Source organism: Sesamum indicum, linkage group LG8 (genome assembly GCF_000512975.1).
Source record: "Sesamum indicum cultivar Zhongzhi No. 13 linkage group LG8, S_indicum_v1.0, whole genome shotgun sequence".
Taxonomy (NCBI): Eukaryota; Viridiplantae; Streptophyta; class Magnoliopsida; order Lamiales; family Pedaliaceae; genus Sesamum; species Sesamum indicum.
The window spans coordinates 1,006,667-1,020,058 of record NC_026152.1 but is presented as its reverse complement, the minus strand read 5'-3'; the positions used below and the strand labels follow the sequence as shown (position 1 = coordinate 1,020,058).

General features: G+C 35.8%; 1 protein-coding gene and 1 long non-coding RNA gene across 2 annotated transcripts; one reads left to right on the top strand and one right to left on the bottom strand.

The window, feature by feature from the left end:
- On the top strand, nucleotides 332-4,050 carry LOC110012403. The gene is made up of 2 exons (XR_002287568.1): nucleotides 332-804; nucleotides 3,823-4,050. It is a non-coding gene; the product is annotated as an uncharacterized LOC110012403 (long non-coding RNA).
- Nucleotides 7,227-13,169, bottom strand: LOC105167355 (probable protein phosphatase 2C 52). Its single transcript, XM_011087037.2, has 6 exons — nucleotides 12,840-13,169; nucleotides 11,216-11,714; nucleotides 10,795-11,139; nucleotides 10,589-10,706; nucleotides 10,193-10,416; nucleotides 7,227-7,851 (listed from the first exon to the last, which is right to left on the bottom strand). Exons 2-6 carry the CDS (start codon nucleotides 11,474-11,476, stop codon nucleotides 7,378-7,380), a joined length of 1,422 nt encoding a protein of 473 aa, XP_011085339.1. The 5' UTR covers nucleotides 11,477-11,714; nucleotides 12,840-13,169; the 3' UTR covers nucleotides 7,227-7,377.

The following is a 13,392-nucleotide window of genomic DNA, read 5'->3' as shown; positions in this document are numbered from 1 at the left end:
AAAATTATGAATAAATTTTATAAAATTTATACAATCTAAAAATATAATTAAAAAATCTAATTCAGTGTTTTAATCTTATGAGTTAAAGATAAGTCTAATCAAATTAAATGTTAATAATATTTATCAAATATTAACAACTACAATTTTAAAGAAAAAGTTGGTGAGATGTACTTTTAACTAGATTATTTGGTGGATTTCAAGTATATATAAAAAGTAAATAGAGAAACAAAACTCTAATATCAAAAGATAGAAATAAATACCTGATATTCATCATAATATTCATGAAATCCAAATCGATAACCTTTTGATTGCAACACTTCGACTTGACCACTCAAGCAATAGCTTATTTGCTTATTGAGACTCTTTAACTTTGTGATATGTTACAAAATTTCATAAAACTTGGATTGAAATTCACATACCCTTCATTTTGTGTGCCTAAAAATTGCAAGCAATTTTGCCCACAAAGTTAAAATAAAAATTGCACATGCCTATGTGCAGGAGCACACAACAGAGCGCTCGGTACAACAAACGAACACCAAAAATAAACCCGGAAACTTGGCGAAGAGGAAGAGAGATCTGCCACCTTAACTACGGCTAAGTACGTCAAAGGAAACAATGGCGAAGATTGAACTAAATGAAGAACAAGAGCAGATATCAAAGCAGCAAACGAAGAAGAAGGCCGCCGGAAAGAAGAAGCATGGATCGCCAGCATTTTTTCTGTTCTTAGATTACCTTTTCTTGGGCATCTTCTTCTGTTTCCTCTGCTTCATTCTCTTCAAATTGGTCGGATTTTGATTCAAGAAGGTAACGTTTTGACATCCCATTTTTTCATTTTGGGTCCTAATATTTTGTTTCTGTTAAATGTCCCCCTTTTGTCGAAACCGATGAGTTCCCACTATCTATGTGCTGTTTGTTTGTGTGTGTGTCTACGTAAGAGAAGCAAAAGGGTCTGAATAAGTGGACCATTTTATAGAAATGAAAGTCATAGAATGAGTGGGCATCTTACAGGTGGCATATTGATGGTGAAATACTGGAATTCTTTGGCCAAAGTTGAGCTTATCAAATAACCAAGAACGTGATTTTGGGTTATTTGACAAGAACAATTGTGTTATTTGACAAGAACAATTGGTTTATCGGTTGGATTTCTCCTTTTCCATCTGAGAGATTTTAGATCCAGAAACTTTATTTACGTGATGGGTCCCCAAAATCTGTTAATTTGCTCTGACTAACTCCCATTTAACTTGTTAAAGTTTCTTGGTTCATTCATTTGATTGAATCATACATGCTTGATTTTTTGAATATAATGCTTATTGAATCTGGAATTTTGACGTTCTACACCTGTGAGACAAGTTTTTAATGATATGATCTCCCAGTAAATTTTCATTGGGATACAGGGTGGTGTTCTAGCAGTTCACATTGATGAGTTGAACACAAAAGACTAATTCTGATGTAGAGAACTGCATAAGGTTAGCACAGTCTATCAACTTTCAGAGGCATCTTTGTTTCTTGTCTAAAAGCCAAAGTTGTATCAAGTGTGAATTATGAGATGCCCATTGAGCTATAGTACTTTGTTGATAGGTAAGGAAAATCTTTTGACAATTTGTGTTGTAGTTGGGGACAGGGGGGAGGAAGTGGGTTTATGTGAACGTTTCCATTTCATCCTCAAGTTATATCGGATGTTTTAATGGACTTCAGGCTGTAGAGTTTACTTGAATTTTGAGTGCATGGAAGTAGAGTGTGACATGAGGGTTCAAGTCCAGATGCTTCCTCGATGCTTTTGTTTTTCTTATGTAATGTGAGATGGGTAAATAGGAAAACTAGTGCCTTTAATCTTGGAGTAAAGCACCCGCAAGGAAATATTTTAGAACAGTCAAATTTGAGATTTCACTAGGCAAGAAAATACAGTGTGTTTCACAATTTAAATAAATGACTACCTAAAGCTTCTATGTACACTTCCAGAAAGTGAAAGTTTCAGAGAGTTGAAATTTGCTTAGCTTTGGAATGGGTTCGCGAACAAGTTGGCATTTAATGATGCAAGAATTTACTTTTTGTACATCTCCATATTGGAGGAAGTGGATGAATCAGGAAGAACATTGCAGTTAACACGTTTAACGTACAGGAAGTAGGAGAGAGCGAGACAGGATGAAAAATAAGCTGGTGACGACATGACAGTGGGCATTAATTTAAATAAAAACACCATAAACCCTTAAAACTTACCGTGTCCAGGATCCACACTTTTCATATGTTATTGAATGTGTAGCATATGCAGCATCAAGTCCTTTCGCATGGAAGTTATAGTTCTTAATGCTTATAAGCAGACAATTAAAATGTGGAATGACAAATCTGTATATGAGACGTGACATTGGTGATTTCTACAGAGTGATCAGTTGGTAGTAGAAGTTAGAGGGTGGAGAAGGTTAAAATAGTCGAGCATCAAAGTCTGTAATGAGAAGTTCATCTCAATCTTGTCATTACTTATTGGCAACGTTTCTTAGTCCCACAAATGTATACATGTTTATTTAACCCTCTACCTGAGTCTTTGCTTCGCCAAAAAGAACCTTGATCCGAGATGTTTGGGATAGTTGCAGTTTCTCAATTGTAAAGTTGTCCAAAAAGTGCTCAGATGAGCTGATGTAAGAGCAGAGATAACAATTGGTCTATTAAAATAGGAGTAATTGAAGTTCTGATGAAGGATCTAAAACCAATTCTTATGCAGGAAAATCATTCTTGCTTTCTTTTCTTTCCATTTGTTCTGGAAGGTTTAGCGGGAGGGAGTGACCTTTTTTTCTGTTCATTTGATTTTTCTTGTGGGCGTTTGGAAATTAACTAACCTACGAAACAGCATCATATGCTCAGAGTTTTTTTCCTTCTTGTAAATATTACCTATTCGAGAGTCCAATCAGCCTGGACTTGTTGGTCTGTTATGAGTTCCATCATATTCCTAAACTCAGCTCAGGCAACACAGATTCTTACATTGTTAGAGAAACATCAACTCTGGTACTGTCACCAATTTGAGAAATTTTAGTTGTCTTTAGCTTTTGATATATCCATTCAGTTAATTTTACAGTTGAAACTGAGAATAGTTTGTTCTCATAACTCTATAGTGCATATTTAAGCTACAGCTTTTGTTTTTACCAGACTTGTTTGTGTTGTGGCAGATTTGTAAACTTAAATAAGCATTAATTTGAATTTGAGACAAAGAGTATCTGAAAGTCACTTTCTTATGTTACTCAAGAATATATTAGCCTGTTCGTAGCAGAAAGTCTACACTTTGTCAAAGATCTAAATTCTGGCCTTTACAAACCTGTGTGAAGTATCTCAAGGAACTACTCTCACAACAGAAGAAAAGAACTTTGCTGTAAATTTCCTGACAATCAACAGATTACTCGTGACAAGTAAATGCTGCCACAACTTTAGTAATAGTTCGACTAGCGATCACCTAATTAGATGTCTCGTTGAGAGATGAATCACTTGGCCAAGCGGCTTGGAGGATCATTTCTGTCTGCTTGAAGAAACGACCCATTTTCAAGTAAGAAAATGCGGCTTAATTGGTATCTCGTCAATATAGGACCCTTTTGATGAAGTAAATACGAAGATCTCTTTTCAAATAATGTTGCCTAATTTAAGTGGCATGTTAGCTTATTTCTTGTCATGATTCATGAGCTGCGTTTGTTCGTGGTAATTTTCAACAGGCTGCTATATTTTCACAATAGTTTAATGCTAGCCCAAACTGCGTTGCCCATATTTACTGTGTTGTTCTTTCGACTTTTAATCTGCTGTCTGACCTTTTCTCCTGTTATTTTTGGTGTGTTTTTTCTACAGGATTAATTAAACAGGCGTTTGATCTTCGTTCAATTTCTCCAAAAGTGATCTGCAGACATGCACAGTTTGCGGTAACTACTCATCAAAGTGCTCACATTGGCTGGCCTTACTGCTTATAAGTTTGGGTTAAATGAACAATTGCTAATCAGTGTACCACTAAGTTCTTTAATTTTTCAATTGCATGGTTTCTACGTTTGATCAATAATATTACACTGATTTCATCTTTCATTAAGGTCATCAGTTTTTGCCCATTATATGAGTTCAACGTTTTGCTTTTATTGCTGGAAAAAACTATAAGAATTACGACCTGGTTTTCTGGCGCCTTAGTTGACGGATTATATGATTCTTGGTAACGACGAGATGCATTAGCTACTGACAGATGAACTATGCAAATATATTGTCTTTCGATGGTTTCCATCTGGGAATGAGAGTTGTTCTTGATTACAGGAGAATGATGTAGCAATCCCATTTCTTCAGTTCTCATAATTTTGAAGAACATTAGCTGGATCACTTGGTTATGTTGATAGCAAGATGTTCTGCATTTTCATCTGTGGATGGCGGAATCTCATTTTGGTTGATGCGTTTTAACCTGTTTACTGTCAATGCCGATTTGGTGATCTCTAGGTTGATTTTTGAGAAAGAAAACGGGGTATGTATACCAAACCACTTGGAGGGAACGAAAGACCTGGAGGACAAGGGCTTGTGCGTCCAAGGAGGTGTCCTCGAACATAGCCTGATTCCGACAAATCCTACAAATGTCATTCTTAAGACTGGTGAAGAAATTTAAAAGTATTACGGGTAATTAGGTAATAATAATTATGATTGAATTAGAAACTTCAAATTGTAATTTTTATCAAAATATGATTTATATTTAATTTAATTCTAAAAGGAATTATTGAAATAAATAGGTCCAAACATTACGAAAGATTATGGCTACACTCAAAATTAGGTTCAAACAGTTCAATCTAAAGGTCAAAGAGGGACTTGGTATGATTATAAAACATGCCTTATAAAAATCTGATCTTTTAAGGGTAAATATTAGGGTGAATTACACTGTTCTTTTATGAAATTTGGTGTAATTATGTATAGACTTTTTGTGATTCAAAAAATTGCATCTAATACTTATGATGTTTGCTTTTTTCTAATAAATAAGTTCCTCCATTAATCAAAATTTAATAAATTTAATGGTATTAACAATAACATCGATAAAAATTATATTTACCCCCAACTGACTTATTACTTATTTATTGGAAGTCAAATAAATATTTTTATGATTAAATTACCATTATACATCTTCGCACATTAATGCATATGAGGAGGGATATTTCACCATTATGAGGGTAGTTTAGTTACAAAATAGGAGAAAATGCAATTTTAGTCCTATAACTATAGGGGGTGGCAATTTTGGTCCTGCACAAATTGATTTTCGCAATTTAGTCTTGTATTTTTTAAAACTTAGCAATTTTCATCATTTTTCGGCCAATTTGATCAGAGAATTGCATGTCACTTGCATATAATCCAATCAAATTATAGTTTCGTCCGATAATTTAGAGGCCATTGGCATTTTAGTCCTATAACTTCAGAGAGTTGGCATTTTTTGTCTTTCATGAATTTATTTACAGGACTAAAATTGCAAGTAAATTGCAATTTCGGGTCAAATTAATTGCACGTAAATTGCAATTTCGCGTCAACTGGTCGAAAAAGAACTAAATTGTCAATATTATAAAGTTATATCAATACATTGCGAAACTCATTACAGGACTAAAAATACCACCACCTCTAAGTTGCAGGACTGAAATTATAATTTTCCCGATAAAATATTTATTTGACCTACAATAAGTCAATCGAGGGTAAATATCAATTTTCATTCAACTTTTTTTTTTATTAATATCAATAAATTTAGTGAATTTTGACTAACGGGTGGATCTATTTGTCAGACGAAAGCAAATCTCAATAATACTATATGTAATTTTTCGAACCCCAGAGGTTCTACGTATAATTATAACAAACCTCATGAGAAGGGACATTAATTAATCCTATATATTATAGTTGGTCCCTTAAATTTACATTTTGAATCACTTAAGTCCCCAAATTTATATTTCAATGTTAGCATCCATAAACTTAATTTTAGTATCATATTGCCCCATATGACTATTTTTAGGTGAAAATTTGGCCAGATTTTAATTTTTCTCAGTTTAGTCCATAAATTTGTAAAATTATGAAATTAGTAATTTTCTTAGGTGAAAAAAGTAACGTAACTTCCTTCTCGAAATGTTATATTAGAGATATGTTTGGATTTGTTTTTAAATATAATTTTAAAAAAGTATTATATGCTTAATGTTGTGTTTTGGGAGACAAAAATTACTATTCATTGTCAAATCATGTCTTTTTTATATATATTTATGTATATGTGTGTATATATATATATGTATTTATTCTAAAACAGTTAAAAATACCTAATAAGGTGTTTTTAAATGATGACAAACATTGAGTATGTTTTGACTTGTCGAAAATAATTTGAAAATGAAAATAAATATAGTGATAGTAATTCATCCCCCTCTACTTTTAAAATGAGGCAATTTACCTCGGTAAATTGCCTCATTTTAAAAAACATAGAGAGGTAAATCACTATTTATTTTTTTATAAGGGGGTAAAATTTGCTCATTTGCAATATCACAAGGGGTTACTTGTCATGAACCAAGCAAAGAAAAAAAAAATACTATTTTAAGACAAAGCACAACACCATTTGAAAAACTAAAATCCCATATATGTTAAGCTATTGCTTCATTAAGCTTGAACAGAAGCCAGAGGTAAATAATAATAACAAAAGTGCGAACTGATTGTTAAAGCAAGAGGGCTTAATTGCTGAAGTAAAGCAAAGAAATACACCACTAAGAAGATAAATCCATTACACTTAACCAAATTTGAGCAAATCTTGAAAAGCCCACTTCAAGATTAGGAGAAAAGGAGACAAAAGAAAAAGAAAATCAAAACTCATACATAGATTGATCACAGTAGCAGCAGGAAAACAACATATATACGGCTAACATACACGAACCTTCATTATTCCGACAGCCCAGATCAGAAAACGTCAAAGCAATTTTAAGACATGAACTTTACCTAAACAAACAAATAACCGAATGATGATGGGAAACAAGTTCAAATGAAATTGAATGTTACCTTGAGAAAAGATAATTGATTGTTGGTTCAAATGGGGAACTTAAATGAGGGTTCTTGTTGACTTCGTCTTTTAGATTGAGCATTGCGAATCGGGAAAACCCGCTGGCTCAGGAAGGTTAGATTGAAGAAGGTGGATTGTTTTGGGAGAAAGTGGGTGAAGGCGTCAAGCATAAAACTGATATTGGGAGCAAGTGCGTGAATACTTTGGAAATTTATGTGGGATGGAGTATCGCAAAAATCTACTAAAAGTAATGGAATTTAAACTGACAGCAATTCACAAAGGCAATAGGAACAAGAATCGATCAAATTCGGAAAGGACTTCAATTTTCTTGGATTCCTGATACACAGAGCGCAGTAATATTACAACGAAGACAATCAAGGCCTCGGCCTTTCTTCAGAGAATCTGGGAAGCTGAACCAAAGAGTTCACTCTTGTCACACCTTCCAAGCCTGACCAGTTCTGATCTTCAGTCCCACCATTTTCTGCGTCTTCCACATCGGCATCAATCGGTACCCTACGGTACTGATCGTTTTCCTCGGATGATCTGACAGTGAAGTTTCTCTGTAGACAGGGCTCAGAATTCTGGCCATCGTCTGATTCCACAACATTGCCAGAATGGTTGCTCTGGAGGGTCGCGGAAGAGAAGCCTTGTTCCTCATAATCAGACTCAGAGTCCATCTTCCCATCCAAGAATAAGCAAACGACTGCGCAGTCATCCATCTTTGAGGTGGGGTACTTGGCTTTCCATTCACGAGCAGCAGACTCAACCAGAATCCTAGCAGCCGACGATCTTGTTGGAGCCGACGACACTATCTCGACCACCTCTTCGTTGCTTAGCACATCCCAAACCTGCATTGTGCATTCACCAGAATGGAGAATCCATTAAGATGGTTAATTATTGGGATAGATACACAAACACCCAGTGAGTTTCGAATATATATTATAAACAGTCTCAATTTTAAGAGTTTACACTGAAAACCACTGCAGCTACAGTCATGTTCTACATTATCTATACCTGTTAGATTTCCTATTTTGTTTAACATAACTGGACGAGGTGTAGTGTAATTTCTCTTTCTGCACATTCTATGCATTGTTTTCACTCAATGTTCTGTTACTCTTCTCCTCAGGCTGCAGGTTGTCAATTAGATGTTTTTCACCTTTCCAAACACGTTTTAAAATGGACTACAGACACTCAAACTTCTATAGCATAACTAGAGCGTAGTTTCTCATAGTTTGGACTAGAAACCAAGAACAGAACTTGTGAGTTTTCCTTTTCTCAGACACTAAACCAGATTGCTATGGAAGAAACACGTAACAGTGAGCAAAGAACAGAACGCAACATTCCAAATTCAAATCATCCAAAACGAGCAGCCAGCTTAAAAGAACTAACATTGTGTTTGTGTTGATAGGTTTGAAAGTAAGATTTCAGAATACTAGTTCTCAAAGGACAACACAATGGTTCGGGCACAAGATTTCCCTATGGGAGGTCTGTATTCAAACCTTGTGTTTGTGCATGTGTGTTGGGTGTGTGAGTGAAAGGAAAAAAAAAATGATTTCAGAACAGTAATAACCAATCATTTGGATTTAAATTAAAATTCATAATAGAAAATATTTCAAATCCTTCAACTTTCATTGTAAACCACGTTTTGTGGAATATTGACGGATTTCAAAATCTTATATGGAGTCATTTGAAATTCTTTTCTCAAATACAAATCCATCCATCCAAAGGCAGCCTAGAGGATAAGTTAGAAGTGCTTGCGTAAAAGATTGTAGATCCTTGCCATATGCTACTATTATCATGAAACATCGCGCATTTTCTACCATAACCATCAAGGGATCAATATGGACAAGGGCATTTAATTTGTTTTAAAATCATAAAAATCTGTAAGAAATTATGCTTTAATAATACCTCATAAGTGATACTACGTTAAACGCTCAAGTGTGGATGTGGAAACGGTGGAATTTGTGGTACAGACAGGCCCATGGAAAATTCACATTCACTTTGCCCAAATGAAAAAGAATTCCAAATGAAGACTTGGCTTCCTCTGGATTCTGATCAATCTCATTGGTGTTGGAGGTCAGAGGTATTGGCCACAATCGAAGTGTTGGAATCACACAAAGGGATTTCTATCGACCAACTTTTGCCCTGTAACATAAATCTCTTCTTTGGGTGTGTTTGCTTTTGTGAGCATAAGAGACTCCATTAATTTGGTAAGGAAAGTTTGCATCTGTTGAGACCAGGAAGCTCGACTTACAACGAATAAATGCATATCCAGGTGTGGTTTAGTTTCTTTCTACACAAACCACGCCATGTAATAAACAGCTTTATTTTGAAGTTTTGAGTTTAGGTGTTAATATTTTGCTCGTTGTTTCGTTTTTAACGCTGACCAAACTTATATTTTTGCTTCTTCTTTCCTAAGTTTCTACGGAAGCTATAGATACCTGTACTTTGGCTGACCTCTGCTGAAAAATGCCATTTTTCCGAGATGTTAATTTTCTATTTCGGTGGTTGCTAAATTCCAAGTCGTGTGATGCAGAACCAATTTCTTTGCTATATTTATAGTACATAACAACTACTTGCAATCATGCATTCTAATATGAGAATTAATTGCAATGTTTAATCCGTAAACCTTAAAGCATGTTTTCATTAGAACATAAGATTGCCATTTACGTACCTTAACACAATTATTTCCTTGGTAGATGAAGTTTAAAACTACCTCTATTTTGGGCAAACTAGCAATATATTTCTATCTTCCTGAAAAAATGTTCAATTCCGGCATCATTCCCTGCTGAAAAAATGACCCCTAGAGCAATATGTGGTAAAAACTTGTTTTAAGCATGTCAATCCACAGGCATTTCTGAGATCCGGTAAGCAAATGATAAGCTCTTAGGGTCTAAAGATATTCATTTTATTGCTTGGTTGGTTGATCAAGAAAGAGGATGGATGAATCTAAGCTCACTCATTTGTTTTTCTTTATAATTCAGCGTAGTGCATGCTAAAAAGCATCTACTCTAACTTAGTGGCTCTTATTTGGATAACTTAAGGATGAAAAATAAAAAACAGCATTCAGCATTCAGAATCTCATAACCCAATAAATACGTTTATCTGATATGATGTGCTATTATGAAATAAGAGCTAAGAAAAGACAAACGACATGAAGATGCAGAGGTGAAGAGCTGGAAGACATACCCCGTCTGAAGCAAGAACAACGAATTTATCTTGGTCGCTGAGAACCCGATGAGAGAACTCAGGAATGGAGATCACTCCATATTCCTTCAAACAAAAATCCCCAAATGCTCGAGCCATTGCTAATCCAGGGGCATCATCAAATGGCAGCCAAACTCTTTGCACTTCCGGCTCGTCTTGTAAAGCAAATACTCGACCCTTACACCGTTTTATCCTTTCTGCCTCCCCTGTTGAGAATAAAATACACCTAGTTAGTATAGCATACACCAAAATCGGTGTACAACAGTACAAGTCTTAAGTTCTCAAAAAGTTAGTAATAAGTTAAAACTGAAAAAGAGGGGAAAAGGAAACACAGCAAGACGAATGTGCTATCACAAGTTCCATCATATATGAACATACTGGGAAGATCAGGCTTTAGATCAACTGTCAGTTGGATTGCCACCATTGAATCGTTGCTATCTTTAGATCCCAATATTGCTCTTGAATCACCAATGTTGCCCATGAAAAGATTTGAACCCTTCAATAAGTGGAAGCAAGCTTAGCAGATATATAAGAGGAAACCAAATATCAGCCCAATATGGACAGTTCTTAAGTTCTAACTATACCTGTTTTATCACGGTCACAGCAGTGCTCCCACTGCAGAAGCAATCTAAATTAGGATGAGACCTCAATTCTTTGTCCATGGCCTTGTATGATTTGAGAAAAGCTTCTCTCCACAACGACTCCACTCTATCCTCTGTAGAGGTTTCCTTTACAGGATCTGCCACATCCGATTTCATATTTCCATTACAGCAATTAGCGCCAGATCCATTTTGCTTCGATCCAAAGGAGTCAAAGAAAGAGGATAACTTTAACGGCAGTGTATCCCGAACTTTGCGGGCAACTAGATGTCCATAGGGACCATGGCCATCAAAGACACCACAAAATGTAACATCTTCTGCCATAAAATCCTGCATAAACACAAGACCAAGAATGTTATCCTCTGTACAGACAAAAGACGATCTCAATAGAAATAACAGGACTTACTTCCCACACAATCATGGCATCCTGGTTTATCCCTTTACGACCCTGCTGAGTAAATATGCAAGCACTGCTGCTCCTTCCATTGGTGAATATCCGACTCGGAATCGAGGATAGATGTTGCAAAGTAGTGACATGGTCAGAAAATGTTCTCCTACTTCTCTTGCGCCGGAACATATCTATCCACAAACATGATGGAGATATTCTCTCTCCATTACTCCTGCTACTGCAAGTACTCCGACTACTAACCGAGACACAACCCCCCATTTTCTCAGACCCAGAAAACGACCATCTGGATTAAATAAAAAGAAAGCTTCTTCTTCTCGGTATAAACAAATTTCAGAGACAATCACAGATCAGATAGTATGTGAACCAAGCAAAAGATAGTTGAAAGTTTAGCACCGCAAAGCAGGGCACTTTAAGACTAAATGTAGAAACTAGGCTCCCTTTCTCTCAGTCAAATGTCAAATTCGCTGACGAAGACGTGAACTGATAACGAAGCCAGCTAAAAAGAGTAGAGAAGACATTAATCAATGGAGTTTCTTTATTTAGCATTTCAATATAAAAAGATTAACATCTGAACGGAAGTAAACTCCAAGATCAAACAAAACAGAGTTTTATTGATTTAGCATGTGAATTGGAATATAAAACTATCACAAAGCTGTCTTAACTGTTTGTCCTTTGATGGGAATCTCTCATAATTTAACTTTGTTGAGAGATTTCATGCTACCATTCCCACAACCTTCCAATATAAAATTGAAATCAATGAAGACAGAAGCACAGGGTACTCTTGGAAATGCACCATCACACTTCCCACCACAAAACACAAGCATAAAACAAGATAAACCTTTAAGTAATTGAAATTATTAAAATATACTCAATATTTAATGCAATTTCTATGAGCTAGGAAAGACAGCTCTACATCCATAGGGGTTAAATCAAGAATCTAATGTCACTTAACAAAAAGATTAATGCCTTATGAGTAAGCAGATAAACTTGGGGATTCTTCCGTAGCAATAGATCTCAAGAAAAAAAAGAAATGCATGCCATACAAAAAGCAAAAAAACTACACAAGATCTATCTTTTGATCCCTAAGAATCTTGGCATCACAATGTTACCAAAATAGATGCAAGCATATACAGTATCTTTACCTGACTGCAAGTAATCCAAAAAAATAAAGGAAAAGGGAAAGAAGGCAAACAAGAAAGATGGGTTTGTTCAAAGTTGGGATTTTTGTTCACTTGACACAGTAAATGGAGAAAATAGTTAAGGGAAAAGCAAAAGGTGGAGTCTTAAAAATATGGGTGAAAATCGTCAACACAAAATCCCACTAAATTTTGGAACCCGAGAGCCAAAGCGAACATCAGATCAGCTATAGTACATCAAGAAGCAGTGAGAAAAACATGGAAATCCTCAAGCCCAGAATCGCTGTATTGTATTTCTGCCGCTTTCAAAACAAGAAAGCAATGAGAAAGCAAAGAAAAATTTCAAAGCCCCTTTGCAATGGAGAAGAAAAGAAGCAAGTAGGAAGTATGAAAAGTCTGCAAATCCAAGGAAAAAAGATGAAATCTTTTGAAGCCAAGGGAAAAGAAAGGAGAGGAAACACACAGAGAGAAACATGTGAAGTTACCTTGTTCTTCATGGGCAGATTCAAGTTTCGGCCTCTGAATTTACATACATATAACAAGAAATGTGAGCAACCAACTGTATTTCTTTAAATTATTATCAGAAGTATGTTTGGGGGAAGAAAGAAAGCAGTGGAGCAGAAAGATTGTTGTTGGGGGTGGAGGATGGTGCATTAATTGCAAATGCATGAAAAGGGTGTGTGTGGGAGAGGGAGAGTGAGTTGGCAAGAGAGAGAGATGGGCTGTAAGCAGAGTGTATTAAGGGATAATAGGCAAGTTTGAAAGAGCAAAGTGCCCGTCTGAAATGATGATGGTGGACATGGACATATCTTCTTTTCAGCTCGCTTTTCCTACTTTATGATTGTTGTCCAAAAGTAGCCCATCACGCTATTTGGCAGGCGCGTTTGGCTCAGAACCCTTTTGCGCCATTTGGTGGCGTCAATACCTATTATCTCTTTTCTAGTGGAATTCTTCTATATTTGCAAAAGCAGCCCACCACCCACTTTTGCGGGCGCGTTTGGTTCAGAACCCTTTTAGGCCACTTGCTGGCGTCAATCA